The 17,371-nt window shown below is 40.5% G+C and overlaps 1 protein-coding gene across 4 annotated transcripts in view; it reads left to right on the top strand.

Annotated features, from left to right (window-relative positions):
• The window catches only part of AKAP6 (A-kinase anchoring protein 6), a 506,591-nt gene that overhangs the window by 200,748 nt on the left and 288,472 nt on the right, over positions 1-17,371 (top strand). For all 4 annotated transcript variants that reach the window (XM_059059544.2, XM_059059543.2, XM_067028592.1 and 1 more), the window contains 2 exons: positions 3,619-3,870; positions 12,985-14,754. In XM_059059544.2, the coding sequence (XP_058915527.1) occupies positions 3,619-3,870; positions 12,985-14,754 (2,022 nt within the window). The remainder of the gene's footprint in view (positions 1-3,618; positions 3,871-12,984; positions 14,755-17,371) is intronic.

Raw genomic sequence — 17,371 nt, 5'->3', positions numbered from 1 at the left:
GTCCAGTTTCCAGTTGCTATCTGCTCAAGTTAAACATCCGGTAGAAGCTGAAACACCAGTGATTCCTTACATGCATCACTTGGGCTCCAATCCAACTCCACACCCAAGCTTCTACCTCATCTTATTAATCTAGTGCCCACAGGGCCTCCAACAAGTCAGATCTCTCAGTGCCTTTTAATTCCAAACAATCTCTGCTGGGAGGAAGCCATTCAGCAAATCATTTTTTAAAGTTTCTGATACCTGGTTATCTGACTGAATGTCCGTAATCTTCAGCTTGTTTCATATAACATCCAACAAACTGACGGTAGTTAAGGGCCAAAGCACCAGAAGCTTCAGACTGAATATTTTTAAAAATATTTGTTTGACATTTATATAGAGGGACAGAGAAAAGCAGATCTTCTGTTATTAAAACCTAGATATAGATTCAGAATTAGTTACCTTTCTCTAAACAAACATCTCATTAAGTGTTCAAAGCATAGTCCCCATTTAGAGGGAGAGGGAGTATATACACTCACACTCGTATATACAACCTACACATTTATCTGTAGTTCTTGTTCTATAATTTGTGCATGCATGTAATTTTGTCAAGCCAGTCAACCAATGGCAAAGTAGAGGGCATAAAAGTAATTAAATAAATTAATAGACTCCAGAAAATTGCGCCGTGCTATGCATTATTTAGATTCAGAATTTCAGCGGATCCTTCATGTGCATATTGCCAAAATACTCAAAAGAGTGAGGTCAGCACTTGTGAGGAGGGTGTTTCTTTCTCCTCAGGGCCCATCTGCTTCTGTGGGAACAGGGCTAATTCACATTTCACAGTTACTAAGGAGGAGGGTATGAAAACCTAAGTTAACTGGCACCATAGATGCTTTAGTGCCCCTTACACATAGTTACCCCTGGATGGTTGCCTGACATCTTGACCCATGAACTGGCTCTGACTAGATTCCTGGATCCATTATGAAGGAGCCAAATGTGTGTAAATAGAGTGGATGACATGTGCTTTGGCATGAAGTTTTCATGGTACCATGGCTATACATATAACTTTCTGTATTGGGGGATGAGTGTGGGATGGTGTAGAAATGCCTATTTAGCTCTTCTGAGCAGGTGGCAGAAGGGTTACCCAAACTTTTTCTCTCTCAGGTATGCCATTTTTCTGCATCTCTAGATTGCATTGGGGCCTAAGAGACAGAGACTCACAAATTCTGAGTCATGGAATCAAGAGTGTGAGGAAGTTGAGCACACTGCCGAGAGAGTGGTTGAAGTAACCACTGTGGAAGCTGTGCTAGGAGACAGGGGGTGTATGAGGAAAGCGGCTGGAGGGGATGGTGGCCTGGAGGGGGTTGAAAAGCACCTGTAGTGGGGGAATGGGAGTAAAAAAATCTGTCAAAGAGAGGTTGGGGGCACAAGGGACTTTCTGATATTGTTCTCCAGGTGAAGTGACGACCAGGTCCAGAGTGGAGCGATGGCAGAGAGTCATCCCGGTAGAATGGGCGTGAAGGTCTTAGCAGTAGTGAAGTAAAGGAAATCCGAGGCTAGAGTGTTGGCTGGCTCCTCAGTGTGAATGCTGAAATTACCTAAGATAATGGTGTGCTCAGTATGGAAAGGAAAACCGTGAACCAGATGCATTCTTCAGTGCAGAGGAGTGAGAGAGAAGAATGTAGATAACAGCAGTAAGGGAGGATGACAGGAAGGTTTAGCAGACAGTAGGCGCCTATGAAGAAAGAAGGCAAAAGAGTAATGATCAGAAAGTAACAAAAAGCACTGAGATCTGCCCTCCCTCCATTAGCTCCCCCTCCTTCCTCCACCCTTCCCCATCTCTCAGCTGAGGCCTGGGAGAGCAGGGGAGGAAGCAGAAGCCTTGGGCAAAGTCAAGTTTGGGTAAGAACAGGAGGTAGAGGTGGCATGCATGAAGAGATTAAGGCACGTTTTTACAATGGATTGGGGATATTAGCCAGGAGAATACTGAGAATTTGGAAGAGGTCAGCAGGGGGAGGAAGGGCATTTTCCAAGGCAACACAGTACTACATAGAAATGAGCATCCTAATAGTACAAAGCATGCAGGGCATTTGCTTTGGGGCTGTGGTTGAGGTATCAGGAATAAAATGTGTGGGGTAAATGGAGTAGATGTCCAAACAATCATCAGCTAAAACCCCAGGCTACATGGAATATCTGATGGTAGATAGAGGCCTGCTTTTTTCTGCTGAAGGTCAGGAGAGACTAATCTGGCTGTGATTGGTTCTTATGTACTGGTTAATAGGGTATTATAATTTTTGCCCCAATAAGCCCATGGGCCATATTTTTTTCTAAGAAATTTACCTAATCAGAACTCCAGAGTCTATTTAGTTTAAACTTTTAATCTGTTTCAAGTTATTATCACCAATTTATTACCAGTTAGGTCTTGGATTTCAAGAACTCATATTGGAGCATGTATTGGAATTGTACAATAATTTTTGTTCAGAATTCAGCACAACTTTCTATCATTATTCAATAGTTTTTTTGGCTTATTATTACACATTGTCAAATACAGGTTACATTTTAGTTTTTCTTTGAAAACAAGTAATTGAATTGTATGAAATCAGAAGGTTATATTTCCAGCAGAGAATGACTGTTTTGATACTCAAGATAGGGCTCAGAACTCAAAGGCTGTCTTAAAATTTTAGCTTTAACAAAAATCATAAATAAAAGTCGCACTTAAAAGAAATCACTGATACATAACTAAAAGTGAGTGAGCACTTTTTGCTGACACCTATATCATTTTGATGCTTAATGGACTCCAATTGCTCAAGTAAGTATTACCAGTGATGCTGTCCATTTCATGCTGCTGGCCTCTGACAGCACGATGAAAATGTGGGAACTTGTAAGGACAAGTGACACATCAGATAAAATCTGCCTACCTAATAGTATGTGAGGAGGACATTGAAACTTTGAAATAGTAATGGTTTTATTTTAAATGTCTGAGTCTTAAAAACAAAACCAAACTGTATTTTGTTTTTGTTCACTCTTGGGGTTTCTCTGGTTTTCCTTCTTAAGAGTGATTTTGTTTGCAAAGCGTGGATATCCATTAAGAATTTAATTATTAAATTGTGTCCCTGTGGGAAAGTGACAATTATCCCTTACCTTGAAAATCCCATGGCTCACTGAGAATGGCTAGGAGTTCCAATGCAGCACACATTCTAGCCCATTTTTCTTCATGCTGCATGTCTGGAGGATGCTTCTATCCTGAGATATTATGTGTTTGGTGGAGCTCACCAGTAGCAAAGAGAAGAGCTGTTGGCTCACTTACCTAAATCCCAAACTAACAGTAAATAAAGAGAACAGAGAGTGGGTTTGTGAGGTAACCTCTCACCTTGGATGAACTTTCAATGTGAGTATCTGAAAAATAGTAGAATTTTCATGGCTTAGAAAGAGATCAACTTACCTGTGTGCACTGAAGGCCCAGTGCCCAGGAATATGGCCTGTGACTCTATCTGAACTGAAACAAAGGCCAGCTATCCAACATGTGCTCACCTGACCTGTTGGCCCTGATCATTGGTGTCAGATGAAGGAGTGACCTTTCTACCATCCCCTTCCCAGGTTAAGGCAAAGGAGTCATCGTATATTTGCTTTTCTTTATTGCAGGACATTTGTGAGGATATTTCTGATCATGTTGAGCAAATCCATGCCCTCCTTGAAACGGAGTTCTCCCTGAAGCTGCTATCCTACTCCGTCAACGTGATTGTGGACATCCACGCGGTGCAGCTCCTCTGGCACCAGCTCCGCGTCTCAGTGCTGGTTCTGCGGGAGCGCATTCTGCAAGGTCTGCAGGACGCCAATGGCAACTACACCAGACAGACGGACATTCTGCAAGCTTTCTCTGAAGAGACAAATGAGGTGGGTGTTTTCCTTGAAGCCAAATAGTGCATTGTCAGGTGTGATTATTTGAGAATGTTTTCAGTTTAGAGGTGTGGGATAGGAATTCTTTATAGGTAATTAAACAGGTCCTAAGCCGGGTGTTGAATCTAGGTATAGTGACTAGAGGCTAGGGCACTTCTAATGTGAATGAAGCTAAAAACCAGAGTTCATTCACATCCGGTAGTTTGCACAGATACCACCCATAGCTGTTGGTGCTAACCTGGCTTCCTGTTCCTTGTTCAATTATTTGATAAATATTCATTGAGTGCTTATATGGGCCAGGCACTAGGTGCTTAGAGTGTAATAGTGATCAAAACATGGCCTTTGCCTTCAAAGAGCTGAGACTAGTGGGGAGTGGAGGCAAATGGACAGACATTAAGACCAGACTGTGATCTGCGTGATCTACATGCAGATACAATGGTCTACATGATGCCACTGGAGGACAGAGAAGGGGCACCTAATTCAGACAGGGAAGCCTTTACAGGAGAAGTGAGTCTAACCTGAGACATGAAGGTGAAGCAGGATTAGACTGATGAACAGAGGTAGAAACTGTTCTAGACAGAAGGAATGGCATGATCAAAGATCCAGAGGTAAGAGAGAGAATGATAGCCTCAGAGAGGAAAAAGTTCAAGGGACCAGGAAGCAGGATTTGAGCTAATATGTAAGCAGAAGTCAGATCATGAAGATGAAAAGCCGTATTAAAAAGTCATATTAAGAGAAGTGGACTTTATTTTGAGGATAACAGAAGAGTTTGTTCAGGGCATTGATGCGATTCAATTCATGGTTTAGAAAAATCATTCTGGTCGCAGTGAGTCATATGGACTTTAGAATTTTGCACAACCAGTATATTTATATTTTTTTTGTACTCATAGTAAGCATAGTTTAAATAGTTTGTTGCTGTTAATCTTAATGCATAGCTTAAGAATGAACACTGTAAAGTTAAATCCAAGTGAACTCTCCTATTCCTAAATAAAACTGACATTATGTCAGAGCGAGAGAGAAAGAGAGAGAGAGAGAGAGAGAGGCATTTTTGTGCTAGCTAAGTAAGGGCTATATATATGTGTGTGTGGTTGGATGGATGGATAGATAGATGGATGGATAGATGGATGGATGGATAGGTAGGTAGGTAGATAGATATCATGTATAGATACATAGAGTGTGTGTATGTATGTATATAGTCCCTTGGCTCTTGAAACCCAGTTTTGTGCTCTACTGTTGATTTTGTGGAAAATATGTATTATACAAGTTTAGAAGGCATTTATATAAATGTGGATTAAAAGGCCTTATAAAGAGTGTTGCATCTCATTGAGTTATTAATGTTTCAGTGGCTCCAACATTATCAACAACACAAAACAAATCTGGGCTTCTTCTCATAAATGATTTATATTTGTTGATTATTGTTTTCGTAATAATGATGCTCTTGCTGTGGCAAATTCCCTGCAGGCCCTGGAAGTTTCTGGGAATGAAAATCTACTGGACTTACTTCTAACTTTAGGTCACAGTCTTTGTTTTCATTTAGCTTTTCCTAATATTGTGGCAATGAGGGAGGTGATACAGACTTTGGTAGAGTTCCTTTTAAAATTGTAGAATGAATATGTAGGTGTGTGAGATAGTCCTCAGATGCCATCCATCCCAAGTGGGATCCCTAGAAGGTCCCTGATTGGGACCCTTGTGGTTATGGGAAACTATAAAGAATCCCAAACTAGTCAACTCTGCCCTAAATCTGGTGTTTAGGAGGAGGTGTATGCTAATGAGGTAGGAGATCAGAGATGGGGAAGGTTTGTCTAAACTCTGAAGAGACAGTACTTTAGATATCTACCTGGTATCTCCAATCAGTACATTCTTTTTTTGTTCTACCCATGTGTTCTCCTCGCTCTGTCCAAAATCCAGTATTGATCAGTCATCAGATCTGCCCACTTTCAACCACTTAGAGGGGGCATTAGAAATCATTGAGTCAAACCAACTCATATTACATATTTATTTATTCATTCAATAAACATTTACTGATCACAACTCTGATTAGACCTAGGGATATGAAAGTGCTCTAGGGTTTATTGTTATTGATGTTATTGTTGTTTTGTGGAATATGTTCATCATGTGTTTATTTGAACTTGTATTATTCACAAAGTGGTAGCCCAAGAAAGATGAAAAGCCATTGAGACTAACTAATTGTTACTGGCCACTATTTTCACAGCTATGTTGCGAGTTTATATTAAGTAGTACCCATCACGGGTCTCACAATGTGAGCTCAACAATTATTTACAGATTCGATTGAAAGCAATTTAGTGCGTTTTCATGTTTGAAGTCAGTCTTTAGTCCTGTTGTAGAGATGCAAGAATATGTTGTATGAGGGGTAAAGGAACAGTGGATTCTCAACCATCTGCTTTGTGGACATTGTGAATTGAAGCACTGTCTCCATTACCATCTTTCCTGAAGCAGTGGATTCCTGATCCTATTTGTTAGTTTTATTTGTTTCTGTCAGCACACTGGAACTGTGGAAAATAGGAAGAGAATTAGGATAAAATTCTCAGCTTTATCAGAATAAATTCAGCTGTGAAAGATTTGTAGAATGAAGAGGGAAATGGCGTAAAACATGCTGATAAACTAGAATAGTAAATGTCCTTCCAGTGAAGGTAAATTCATTTTTCTCTTTTTGGAAGTCAGTTGAGTTTCATAGCCCATTAAAGAATAGGTTTGAAAGTCAAGAAAGTGGCAAGTTCTCTTTCTGTCCTTACAAAAACAAAGTGAGTTTTATTCCTTATTTAAATATGGAGCAGGCCATGTCTTGTAAACAAATTGGAAAATGCCTTACTGAAACAAAACCAGCTGAACAAACAAATAAAAAATACTTTAGGGCAAAGCTCCACATTGTGTAAAAAATGTGTTATACTGAAATTTTCTATATTTCAGATACTGTGATAAGCAATTTATATTTATTGTTTCATTTGGTAAGGAGGGTAATGGGTATTAAAAGTAGTTCCATTTCAATATTACTCATTCATAAAAAATAATGAAAGATTGCCATTTGCAGCAACATGGATGGACCTAGAGATTATCATACTAAGTGAAGTAAGTCAGACAGAGAAGGACAAATACTATATGATTATCACTTATATGTGCAATATAAAAAATAATATAAATGAATTTATTCACAAAACAGAAACAGACTCAGAGACATAGAAAACAAACTTATGGTTACCAAAGGGGAAGAGGAGGGAGGAGGGATGAATTAGGAGTCTGGGATTAACAGATACAAACCACTGTATATAAATTAGATAAAACAAGGTTTTACTGTCTAGCACAGGGAAGTATATTCAGTATCTTGTAATAATCTATAATGGAAAAGAAACTGAAAAAATATATACGTAACGGAATCACTTTGCTGTATACCTGAAAATAACACAATATTGTAAATCAGCTATACGTGAATTTTAAAAAATAGTTCCATTTTATAGATGGAAAAACTGAGTTTAAGAAAGGCTAAGCGAATGCTTAAGGGCATAAACCTAAGAATAAATAAAACAAGCAAAACCAGCTCTTAACTGATCTCTTTGGTAAAAATAATAATAATTATTTCCTTCTTCCCTTCCTTCCTACTTTCCTTTCTACCTCCCCTAAATATTTATTGATTTCTTACTCTTTATAAGGCACTAGACATTCAAAGATGAATAACACATGTTATTAAATGTTAGGAATCACCATCATAATTTTGTTAGATCCTCAAACAGTTATGGGAGGCTGGCAGGACAAGTGCTATTATCCTTATTTTACAGATGATATTATTGTATCCGTCTTACAGATAAGACTGAGGCTGAGAGAGGTAGTCACACAGGTAGTGATAACTGTTAATAGTAGTAACACAATAGCAAACATTGATTAAGAACTTACCATATGCCAGATGGTGCAGTAAGCACTTTACCTAGATGATACTCACCCTCTCAGTGGGAACACATTGGTCCTTCCAGAGCACTCACATCATTGCACTTTGTGTGTTCTTCCACGAGCACTTATCACAGGGCAATTTATATTACGACAAAGTGTGTGCTAGATTTGAACTTCGTGATTGTTGGCACCAGATTATAATCATCTCTGTATCTCCCACAGCACCTAGTTCATATCGCTGTATATAAAAGTCGATGAGTTGAACTGAAGTAATTAATGCAGATAATAACTGCTTTAAGTGTGGAAGAGGGAGATATCACTGTAGGTTGGTTGACTGGGATTGATCATGGAGATTAGTTATTTGACTCATAATTTCAGCCTGTAGAAAATGGAAATTGTCAAGAATTATTACTATAGTATAAATAAAGATATTGAAAGACTTTGTCTATTTGCTCTTTTCCCATCAGAAACTAAGCTTTGCCTTCCTTGCTCCCCACTTCCCTATATCATTGCTTGTGCCTCAGTCCACTGCTGCTATGGAATGCAGTCAGAACCAGAGCACCAACATGGGAGAGGTGAAAGGAATCTGAGCAAGGGTGTCGACCCTGTGGTCTGAGGACTCTGGGGGGGCCGTAGCCTTCTTGTAAGAGGTCCATGAATTTATATGTTAGTAATTGAAGCATAACAAACACCATGTAGTGAAATTAGGGGAGGAAGGGAAGAGAGAGGCATACACAATTTTTTGCTGTAACCATAATTAAAACAGTGAAATTCTGTTTTCAACTCTTCTGAGTAAGGTCACTAAATCAGGGCACAAAGTCAACTCTGAAATGGCAGTGGACACTAATATAAACCTTGGGGGCATTTCAGCAGGGAGATCTTCAAATCTCTAAATTATAAGTATCAAATCTCATGTCCAGCTGGTGACAGAATTCACTATTAAACAAAGAAAGATCTGAGAAGGCATTTGGAATTAGAACTTCACTTAACTTATTTATGGGTAAGGAACAAAGCAAAATTTCTTTTTTCAAATTAGGGAGGAAAAAAGGTTTCCTTGATGTCTGAGACAATATTGAAGCCAGCAATAAAGTGAATAAATTGCTCGTCAATAAAGTGAATAAGTTACCATTTCCATAAAACATAACCTTCATCTGAGAAACTGCTTCATAACATATTAAATGGGGTCTGTTTGAGTTTGGACATTGCTAGGCTGCCATGACACAGTTAAAGCACTACAAAATAAAATGTGGTATTTCTAAAATAAAAAGGCCAGTAAAAACAACATGCACTCTTCCCCACCTCCATATCCACCTGAGACTTTATTACTTACATGCATTAGAAAACTATCTGGGAAGGTGGCCCAGTAGAAAGAAGTGGGACTAAAATATTAGTATTACTAAGCAATATTTTAAGAAATGAAACTCATTATTTATCTGCTCTGAGAAACTTCAGAGAACTTTATTTTTTTTTAATTGACTCTGTACTGTGAAATGTAGAAAAATACTTTTGAGGAACGCTCTTAAATAATAGCCAACTGTGTTAAAATATATGGGTGGATGCTTGCCACTTGGTCTTTAGGATTTGAAACGCATAAGCTATGTGCTGTTTTTTGTTTTGTTTTTCATGGAGGGATTTTTTTTTTCCACATTAAAAAAAGCAGTATGAATTAAAACTAGTTACCCCTGAATGACAATCAGCCATGCACAGCAGTAGTTGGCCTGACTGGGAACAGGATGGGAGAGGGCTCCCATTGGAGCATTAAGTGTTTTTGAGTAATGTATTTTCTTTTCCAAACAAAGGACTGTCTAGGGAAGGGATCTTCAGGGGAAGACTTAATTAGGAAAAGGCAGCCATACCCTATTATCTAGATGTCTCATGCCATATGTTCATCTAACATCATTTATTGAGTACCTGTTATTTTTGAACAAGACAGTATCCCCTGGTCTTAACGTTCTGTGACCACCAAAATTGGGATCAAATACTTTCCCACGGTTATGGTATTCCTTGCCTGTCCAGAAGCGGGTAGCTGACATTTTCATGGGTCTTAATTTTTACCTGAACTCTCACATCTCTTTTTTTCTATTCATCATAGGTGCAGTGCTGTAACTTTGTGGTAAAAATGATTTAAAATAATGTAAATTTCAACTAGTTAATAATTTAAATACGTACGGGATAGCTTTGGAACTTAATCACTATTTATAGTACTATTTTTGTAAAGGAGTAAGTTCTGAACATTGAACAACCAAATAAAAATACTTTTAGTAAATACAACCTGCTTTTTCTTTTTTTTTTTTGCGGTACGCGGGCCTCTCACTGTTGTGGCCTCTCCCGTTGCGGAGCACAGGCTCTTGACGCGCAGGCTCAGCGGCCATGGCTCACGGGCCCAGCCGCTCCGTGGCATGTGGGATCCTCCCGGACTGGGGCACAAACCCGTGTCCCCTGCATCGGCAGGTGGACTCTCAACCACTGTGCCACCAGGGAAGCCCCAACCTGCTTTTAAATTGGAATTTCCTCTATTATTCTCTTGAAAATTGCATGAACTGTGACTTTTGTTTGGCTCATTCCTTGGTGTTTTGGGCTTCTGACTTTTTTTTTTTTTTAAAGATCCTATTCCAGATATGAAGCATAAAAGCCAAACAATTCCAGTTAGACCATTTTTGTTGATATTGGCAGTTAATATTGGTTTCTTACTTTGTGCAGTATAATTTAGCATAGGGACGCCTCTCATTTTGATGAAATTTCCCCCCTTGATATATTTGATTAGTAAAAAAATATATAATAAGTAATAAGAGTAAGCATTCATTGAGTACCTATCCACGTGCCAGACTTGTGTCTTACATATTCTGTCTTCTTTAAGCCTCACAACAGCCCTATGGCATGGCTTATTGTTTCATTTTTACAAATGAGGGAAATGAGGCTTAGTGATATCAAGCTACTGGTTCCTGATCGCATGAATAATTAGTGCTTGAGCTAGAATTTAACTCTGAGGTTTGGGCTTTTAATCACTGAAATCAATGAAGACTACATAATCAGAGGAATAAACTTCATGAAGGCATAGAGATACATTCCAAAATGTCTTCAATCATTCATTCATTCATTCAACAGATGTATCTTTGAATTCTGTGTAGCTCACTATGCTAAGTGTTGCAGGTATCCTGGAAAGTCAGCCATTTTCTATGTGATTTATACTCTTGTGGTGCTTACAAACTAGTGGGATAAACAGATTAATCAAATAATCACACTAATATGTATTTAAAGCTTGAGATAAATATTTAAAGGAAAAACAACATAGTTTTATGAGTGCTTATAAGAAAAGATTCTGACTTAGGTGGGTGTTTGGAATCTTGCAGAAGTGAAGCTTGATCTGAGGTCTGAGGAGTGAGTAAAAATTAACTAGTTAAGGGTTTTACATGTGGGAAGCTTTCTTGGCAGAGGAAATAGCATGTGCAAAGGCTCTGGGGCAGGAGGAACACATTCAAAAACTGAAAGGATGATACCGTAGCTGGGTGCAGCCAGGGAGGGGAGAGTGGCTTGAGAGAGGCCTCTTCATATCTGTTCTTAAAGGGTTTGGGTTTTTACCTAGCAGCAGGAAGTTAATAAAGGATTTTAAGCAGAGAAGTAATAGCATCAAGACTTGAAATTTGTAAAGGTTACTCTGGTGGCAATGTGCAGGACAAACTGGAGGAGGGGGTATGTCCTTTTAAACTAACATCCAGTGAATCAGAGAAAATTATGGCACAGGGGTCAAATTATGGGTCAGACAGCCTTTGTTTAAGGCTTAGCTCAGCCTTAGTCCCGAGGCTGTGTGCTAGTTATGCACCTTCTTTTGGCTCAGCTCCACTTAACGTAAAACAGGGACAATCGTACAACCCCAGAAGAAAATCGTTTTGAGGATTAAATGAAAAAGTAGTAGTGGTAATCATCCACCCCCATTTATAAGATGAGGACATTGAGGCCTAGAAAGGAAAAATGAGGTTTTCGTCATTATTATTTATCTGGATGTTGTGGAATAAGAGTGAAGGGAGTAGGAGGTAAAGGCAAGGTAAAGGTCTGAAGGGAGAGAACAAAACAAACAAATGACCCCCAAAACTTGATGTAAGGTCCTGGAAAGGCCAGATCTTGGGATTACCTGGTTGAAATGCTACAGGGTCCTGCTCACCCCATTCCTCCTCCAGGAGAGCAGAGATCTGGGGATATAGCCACCCTTCACTTTTCAGTTTTCTTCCTTCATCTCCTAAGGGGCTAAATTAGACCAGCTATCCTTCAGCCTGGTAGGCATGTAGGATTCCAAGGGCCCTTCTGCCCTGAACAAATCATCAAGTAAAAGTCTCCCCATTTGTTGTGTGATATCAGCAACTGCATTAGTAATAAGAAAAGAACCTGAATTATACAACTAAAGATTAAAAAATTAAAAATACTTACTTATAATACTATTTTTTAGCATAGGGGAATTTCAAATCAGCCTACTTTGAAGGAAGGGAAGCAGTTGGTACCTAGCACACACAAATGGAAATGGGGGTGGGGGTGGAGGGTAGGGGAGAGTGCATACAGAGGGTGGGGATGGGGGCTAAGATGATATACTTTTGACTCATTAATTTTCTCCAGGATTTCCTGTGTTTACCTTTAAAAGGTGGGGACAAACAGAAGTTGGCCTTGAACTATTTTTGTTATGTATGCAAATTCAGTAGTTCATCTTCTTGTGATTTGTGAATATGTATTTAACACAATAGACTTACTATAATTAATTATTCTACTTTAAAATATTTACTGAGCATCTACTATGAGCTCGCCACTGTGGTAGGTGATGGAGTGATAAGCAAAAGAGACATCCATGGAGATTTTACTCTCATATTATTTTGTTTTCAGAAATGTTATTACTTAAGGCATCACTTAAGAAATACTTACTAAATGAAAAAATACACCATTTAAAAATAGAAAGTTAGGGTAAGAATGGTTATTTTTGGCTTGGCCTTGACCATTTCTATCAAGGTTCTGTTCTCCAGATTAAAGAAAAATCCTTAATTATTTAAGAACAGGATACTATATAAAGCAATATGATACTTAATGAATATGCCTTTCTGTATCTCAAACCAGAAGCAATTGAGATTGTTGCATTTTTGACCTTTATAGTGGCTTCTGCTGAGATTTCATGTGAGCAGCAGTTGAATATAATGTTGCATTTACTGAAACCATTTCTGTTGTCTGTTTCAGGACCGGCTTGATGCTCTAACAGAAGTGGATGACTCAGGACAGTTAACTATCAAATGCTCGCAGAATTACTTGTCTCTGGATTGTGGCATTACTGCTTTCGAACTGTCTGACTACAGTCCAAGTGAGGATTTGCTCAGTGGCCTGGGTGATATGACCTCTAGCCAGGTCAAAACCAAACCCTTTGACTCTTGGAGCTACAGTGAAATGGAAAAGGAGTTCCCTGAGCTTATCCGAAGTGTTGGGTTACTTACGGTGGCTCCTGACGCGGTCCCTTCCAACTGCAGCGAAGCAGTTAGTGAGGAGGCGTCTCAAGTGTCTCTTTCAGCAGATGACAGAGGTGGATGTGAGGAAAACAGTGCGGCCACACTGGAGGAGCAGCCAGGCTTAACGCAGGGGCTGTCATCTTCAGGGGAAGCTCTGCCAAATGCTGGACAACCCTCTTTGGAGGCTGTGAAGCAAGAATCTGATTCCTCTTCCCAACTTGGGGCAAAGAATCAACAGCCTCTTCCTTGTGAAAATGCAACCCCCAAGCGTTCCATCAGAGATTGCTTTAATTATAACGAGGACTCTCCCACACAGCCCACGTTGCCAAAAAGAGGGCTTTTCCTTAAAGACGAGACTTTTAAGAACAATCTAAAAGGCACTAGTGGAAAGAAGCAGATGGTTGATCTCAAGCCTGAGATGAGCAGGAGCACGCCCTCCCTGGTGGACCCTCGTGACAGATCCAAGCTTCGCCTGGTGTTACAGTCTCCTTACCCCAACAGACCTTCTGCGGCCAGCTACTCGTATGAGTGTTTGCACAGAGTGGGGGATGGGAATCTTGAAAACACAGTCAAAAGTCACATTAAGGAGATCTCCTCCAGCCTGGGGACGCTTAATGACGGCCATAAAGAGAAGCTTCAACTTCAAAAGCCTCACAAGACCGTAGAAGAGGTGCCTTCATGCCAGACACCACCTAAACGGGAACCCAGTTCAGGCAAGCAAGCCCAAAACACTAGGAGCTCAGTAGTGCCGAATGGAATTCCTTCTAGTACTTCCAAGGCCATAGAGGGGCCAGAAACAGATTCTGCTTCCGCATCCTCACTTGAGCCGTATAACCAGAGTGGTTGGAATGCCAAATTGCCAGTGCAGTCAGAAACATCCAGTTCACCACCTTGTAGTCAAAGCAGTGAGTCCTCTGCTGGCTCAGACAACGTCATGTCTCCGGTTCCCCTTCTTTCAGAACACAAAAGCAAAAAAAGCTACACCTCCTCCCCAAGTCACGTCACCAGGAACGGTCAGGTTGTGGAGGCCTGGTATGGCTCTGATGAGTACCTAGCGCTGCCCTCTCACCTTAAGCAGACAGAAGTATTAGCTTTGAAGTTGGAAAACCTAACAAAGCTTCTGCCTCAGAAACCCAGGGGAGAAACTATTCAGAATATTGATGACTGGGAACTGTCTGAAATGAATTCAGATTCTGAGATCTATCCAACATACCATGTCAAGAAGAAGCATACAAGGCTAGGCAGGGTGTCTCCAAGCTCATCCAGTGATATAGCCTCTTCGCTCGGGGAGAGCATTGAATCTGGCCCCCTTAGTGACCTTCCTTCCGACGAGGAGTTGTGCGTGCCTCTCTCTGGCATGAAAAAATACATTGATGAGAAGTCAGAGAGAGCTTCATCCTCTGAGAAAAATGAGAGCCATTCCACTACAAAGTCTGCTTTAATTCAGAAACTGATGCAAGATATTCAACACCAAGACAACTATGAAGCCATATGGGAAAAAATAGAGGTAAGGGTGGCCTTCTTAATCAGAATGATTTCTCACCTGATTTTTGGAAGTATTGCTGGGAAAAGGTGAACTCTTCCCCACCCCATTATGAAATGTGTTGCTATTTTTGATAAACATAACCAATTCCCTAAAGAAAGAAAAGAAAAAACACACAATGATCACTGAGTTGTAACAGTGGCATCACTAGGAACTGCCCTTGTCTGTGCGTTAGCGTGATGTGTCCCTGCTGGTATAGATCTCTCTGTTGATATTGCTCAAACCTAACATGGCTCCTGATGAGTGGTGGGCCCCCTTGAACAGAATACAAAATAAGGTAGAACAGTAGCTGTGCACACGCCAGTACCTCTGGAATACATGAATGGAAAGTTCCAGTTACCCTCAGTGCTTTTTTTGTTTGTTTGTTTTGCGGTACGCGGGCCTCTCACTGTTGTGGCCTCTCCCGTTGCGGAGCACAGGCTCCGGACGCGCAAGCTCAGCAGCCATGGCACATGGGCCCAGCTGCTCCGTGCGCGGCATGTGGGATCTTCCCGGACCCGGGCACAAACCCTCGTCCCCGGCATCGGCAGGCAGACTCTCAACCACTGCGCCACCAGGGAAGGCCCCCCTCAGTGCTTTTTTGATTTGTTGGTTCTAACCCCAGAATAGCTCTCACATCTGCAATATTAACTTCTTGTAGATAAAGACCAGATATTTCTAATTTTTCAGGAATTTTTTTCTTCAGCCTTCCTCCTCTGGCTAATAACCATGCTACCTAAACTCTGTACAATCTATGGGCTCTGAGATTGGGGAGTTGATATTTTGGGTAAATCTGTACTTTTAGAACAAATTGTTATGTGATGAAATCTTCAAGGACAGACATCAAAATTCTCAGAATTCAGCTCCTTAATGTAAGCTGTGATTTAAGATACTGGATAAAAGTATAGTACATATGGACAGAATGACCTGGAGGAAGAAAATGAAGGTACATGAAACAAAGAGGGTAAAGCTAACAGCAATATATAATAATTGTAACATATATTAATAATTGTTTACTAAGTATTTATGTGTCCAACCCTCACAACAACCCTAATATTAACCCTATTTTACATAGAGGAGACTGAGGCTGAGAGAGACCAGGCAGTCTGCTCTAGAACCCATACTATTAACTAAATGCTCCCATGCCTCTCCATTAGGAAGTGACTAGTATGTACTACATGTAAATACTGTAGTGTTGTAGAGGAGAAATAATATCAGTAGAGCTAGGATTTGCCTGGGAAGTTCTTGTGAAGTAATAAACCTCCATTGGGGCTTTGAAGCTGTGCCAGGATTTAGAGAGAAGGAAGGTGGGCATTTCAGGTAAGAAGGAGCAAAAACCAAAACGCAGAGGTGGGTATTTGGGAATGAGCATGGTATTGGGGTCCACAGCTGTCTTGACTGGAAGGTCAGTGAGCAGAGAGCAATGAAAGTTTCCATACATTTAATAGACCTTGTAGCTGCAAGGCCCTGATGGCCAGGCTGAGACAATTAGGATTTGGTTACCACGCATCCATGGTAACTTCTCTGAAAGGGACTGAGAATAGTTATGCAACTAACAATAGCTCATGCTCCTTGGGCTCTTATTTTGTGCTGGTTCTGTGCTAAGGGCTTTACATGCCTTATTCTACTTAAGTCCTGGGAGGTAAGAACTTTTCAGATGAAGATGCTAAGGCAGATTGTGGTTAGGAAACTTGCTCAAGGCCTCACAGCTAGTGAGTACAGAGCCAGAATTTGAACCCACAGCCGGCACACTTAAAGCAGTATGTGCCATGGCCTCCAATAGCCTTTCTGGAAGGCCTGATTGGCAATAACAGGAAAGACGGTCATGGCAGCCATGGCGGTGACCGGTGCAGAGATGCCTGTGGCAGCCGGCGTTAGGGGCTGCTGTGATGGGGGATGGGCGAATGGGGGGCGCTGTTGATAAAGTGAACGGGATCCAGGGAACGGGTTCCAGTCCTTTCTCAGTCATTAAAGCCAGGAGTGGCCCACAGTTAATCCTACTCCATTCTGGGCCTCGTTTCTTTTTTGTAAATAGAGATGTTTTAAGCAGATGATGGCTATTATACCAACTTCCGATGGAAGCATCCTTTTATTCCATAGTCCTACAAAGGTGAAGCAAAGTTTTCAGTCTCTAGGGACTGGTATAATTTTAATAGAAGGAAACATTTGGATGGGTAGCCGGCTTGAGGTGGAAGTGAGGCAGGTAATTTTTAAAAATACATGCACTGATATTGAGTATACGATGAAACTTTTAAGAGGAAATGTAGGCCGTTGGAAATACTGTCTTAGAGTTGGGATATGAAGTGAAACCTAAAAGGGGATTAAGCCCCTTCCTCAGCCCAACTTCCTTTCAATGCTTCAGGCAGGTGACTACAAATCCCCATGTCAGTTGACCTTGGGTATCACATTCTAGCTTTGACCTCCTCCATATAGTGACCCAGAAAATGTATTCAACCAGGAAAATATAACATAATAAGAGAGGATATTATTTAACATCTTCCTTGTATCAGGCAAATACTTGGCACTTTATCTGAAGTAGTGCTCTCATAAGATTCTCAAAACAACCCTACAAGGAAGGTTTTATTATCTTACATTGACCACT

Source organism: Kogia breviceps, chromosome 3 (assembly GCF_026419965.1).
Source record: "Kogia breviceps isolate mKogBre1 chromosome 3, mKogBre1 haplotype 1, whole genome shotgun sequence".
NCBI classification, from domain to species: Eukaryota; Metazoa; Chordata; class Mammalia; order Artiodactyla; family Physeteridae; genus Kogia; species Kogia breviceps.
The sequence above is the reverse complement of the archived record's forward strand: the minus strand, read 5'-3'. Positions and strand labels throughout refer to the sequence as shown.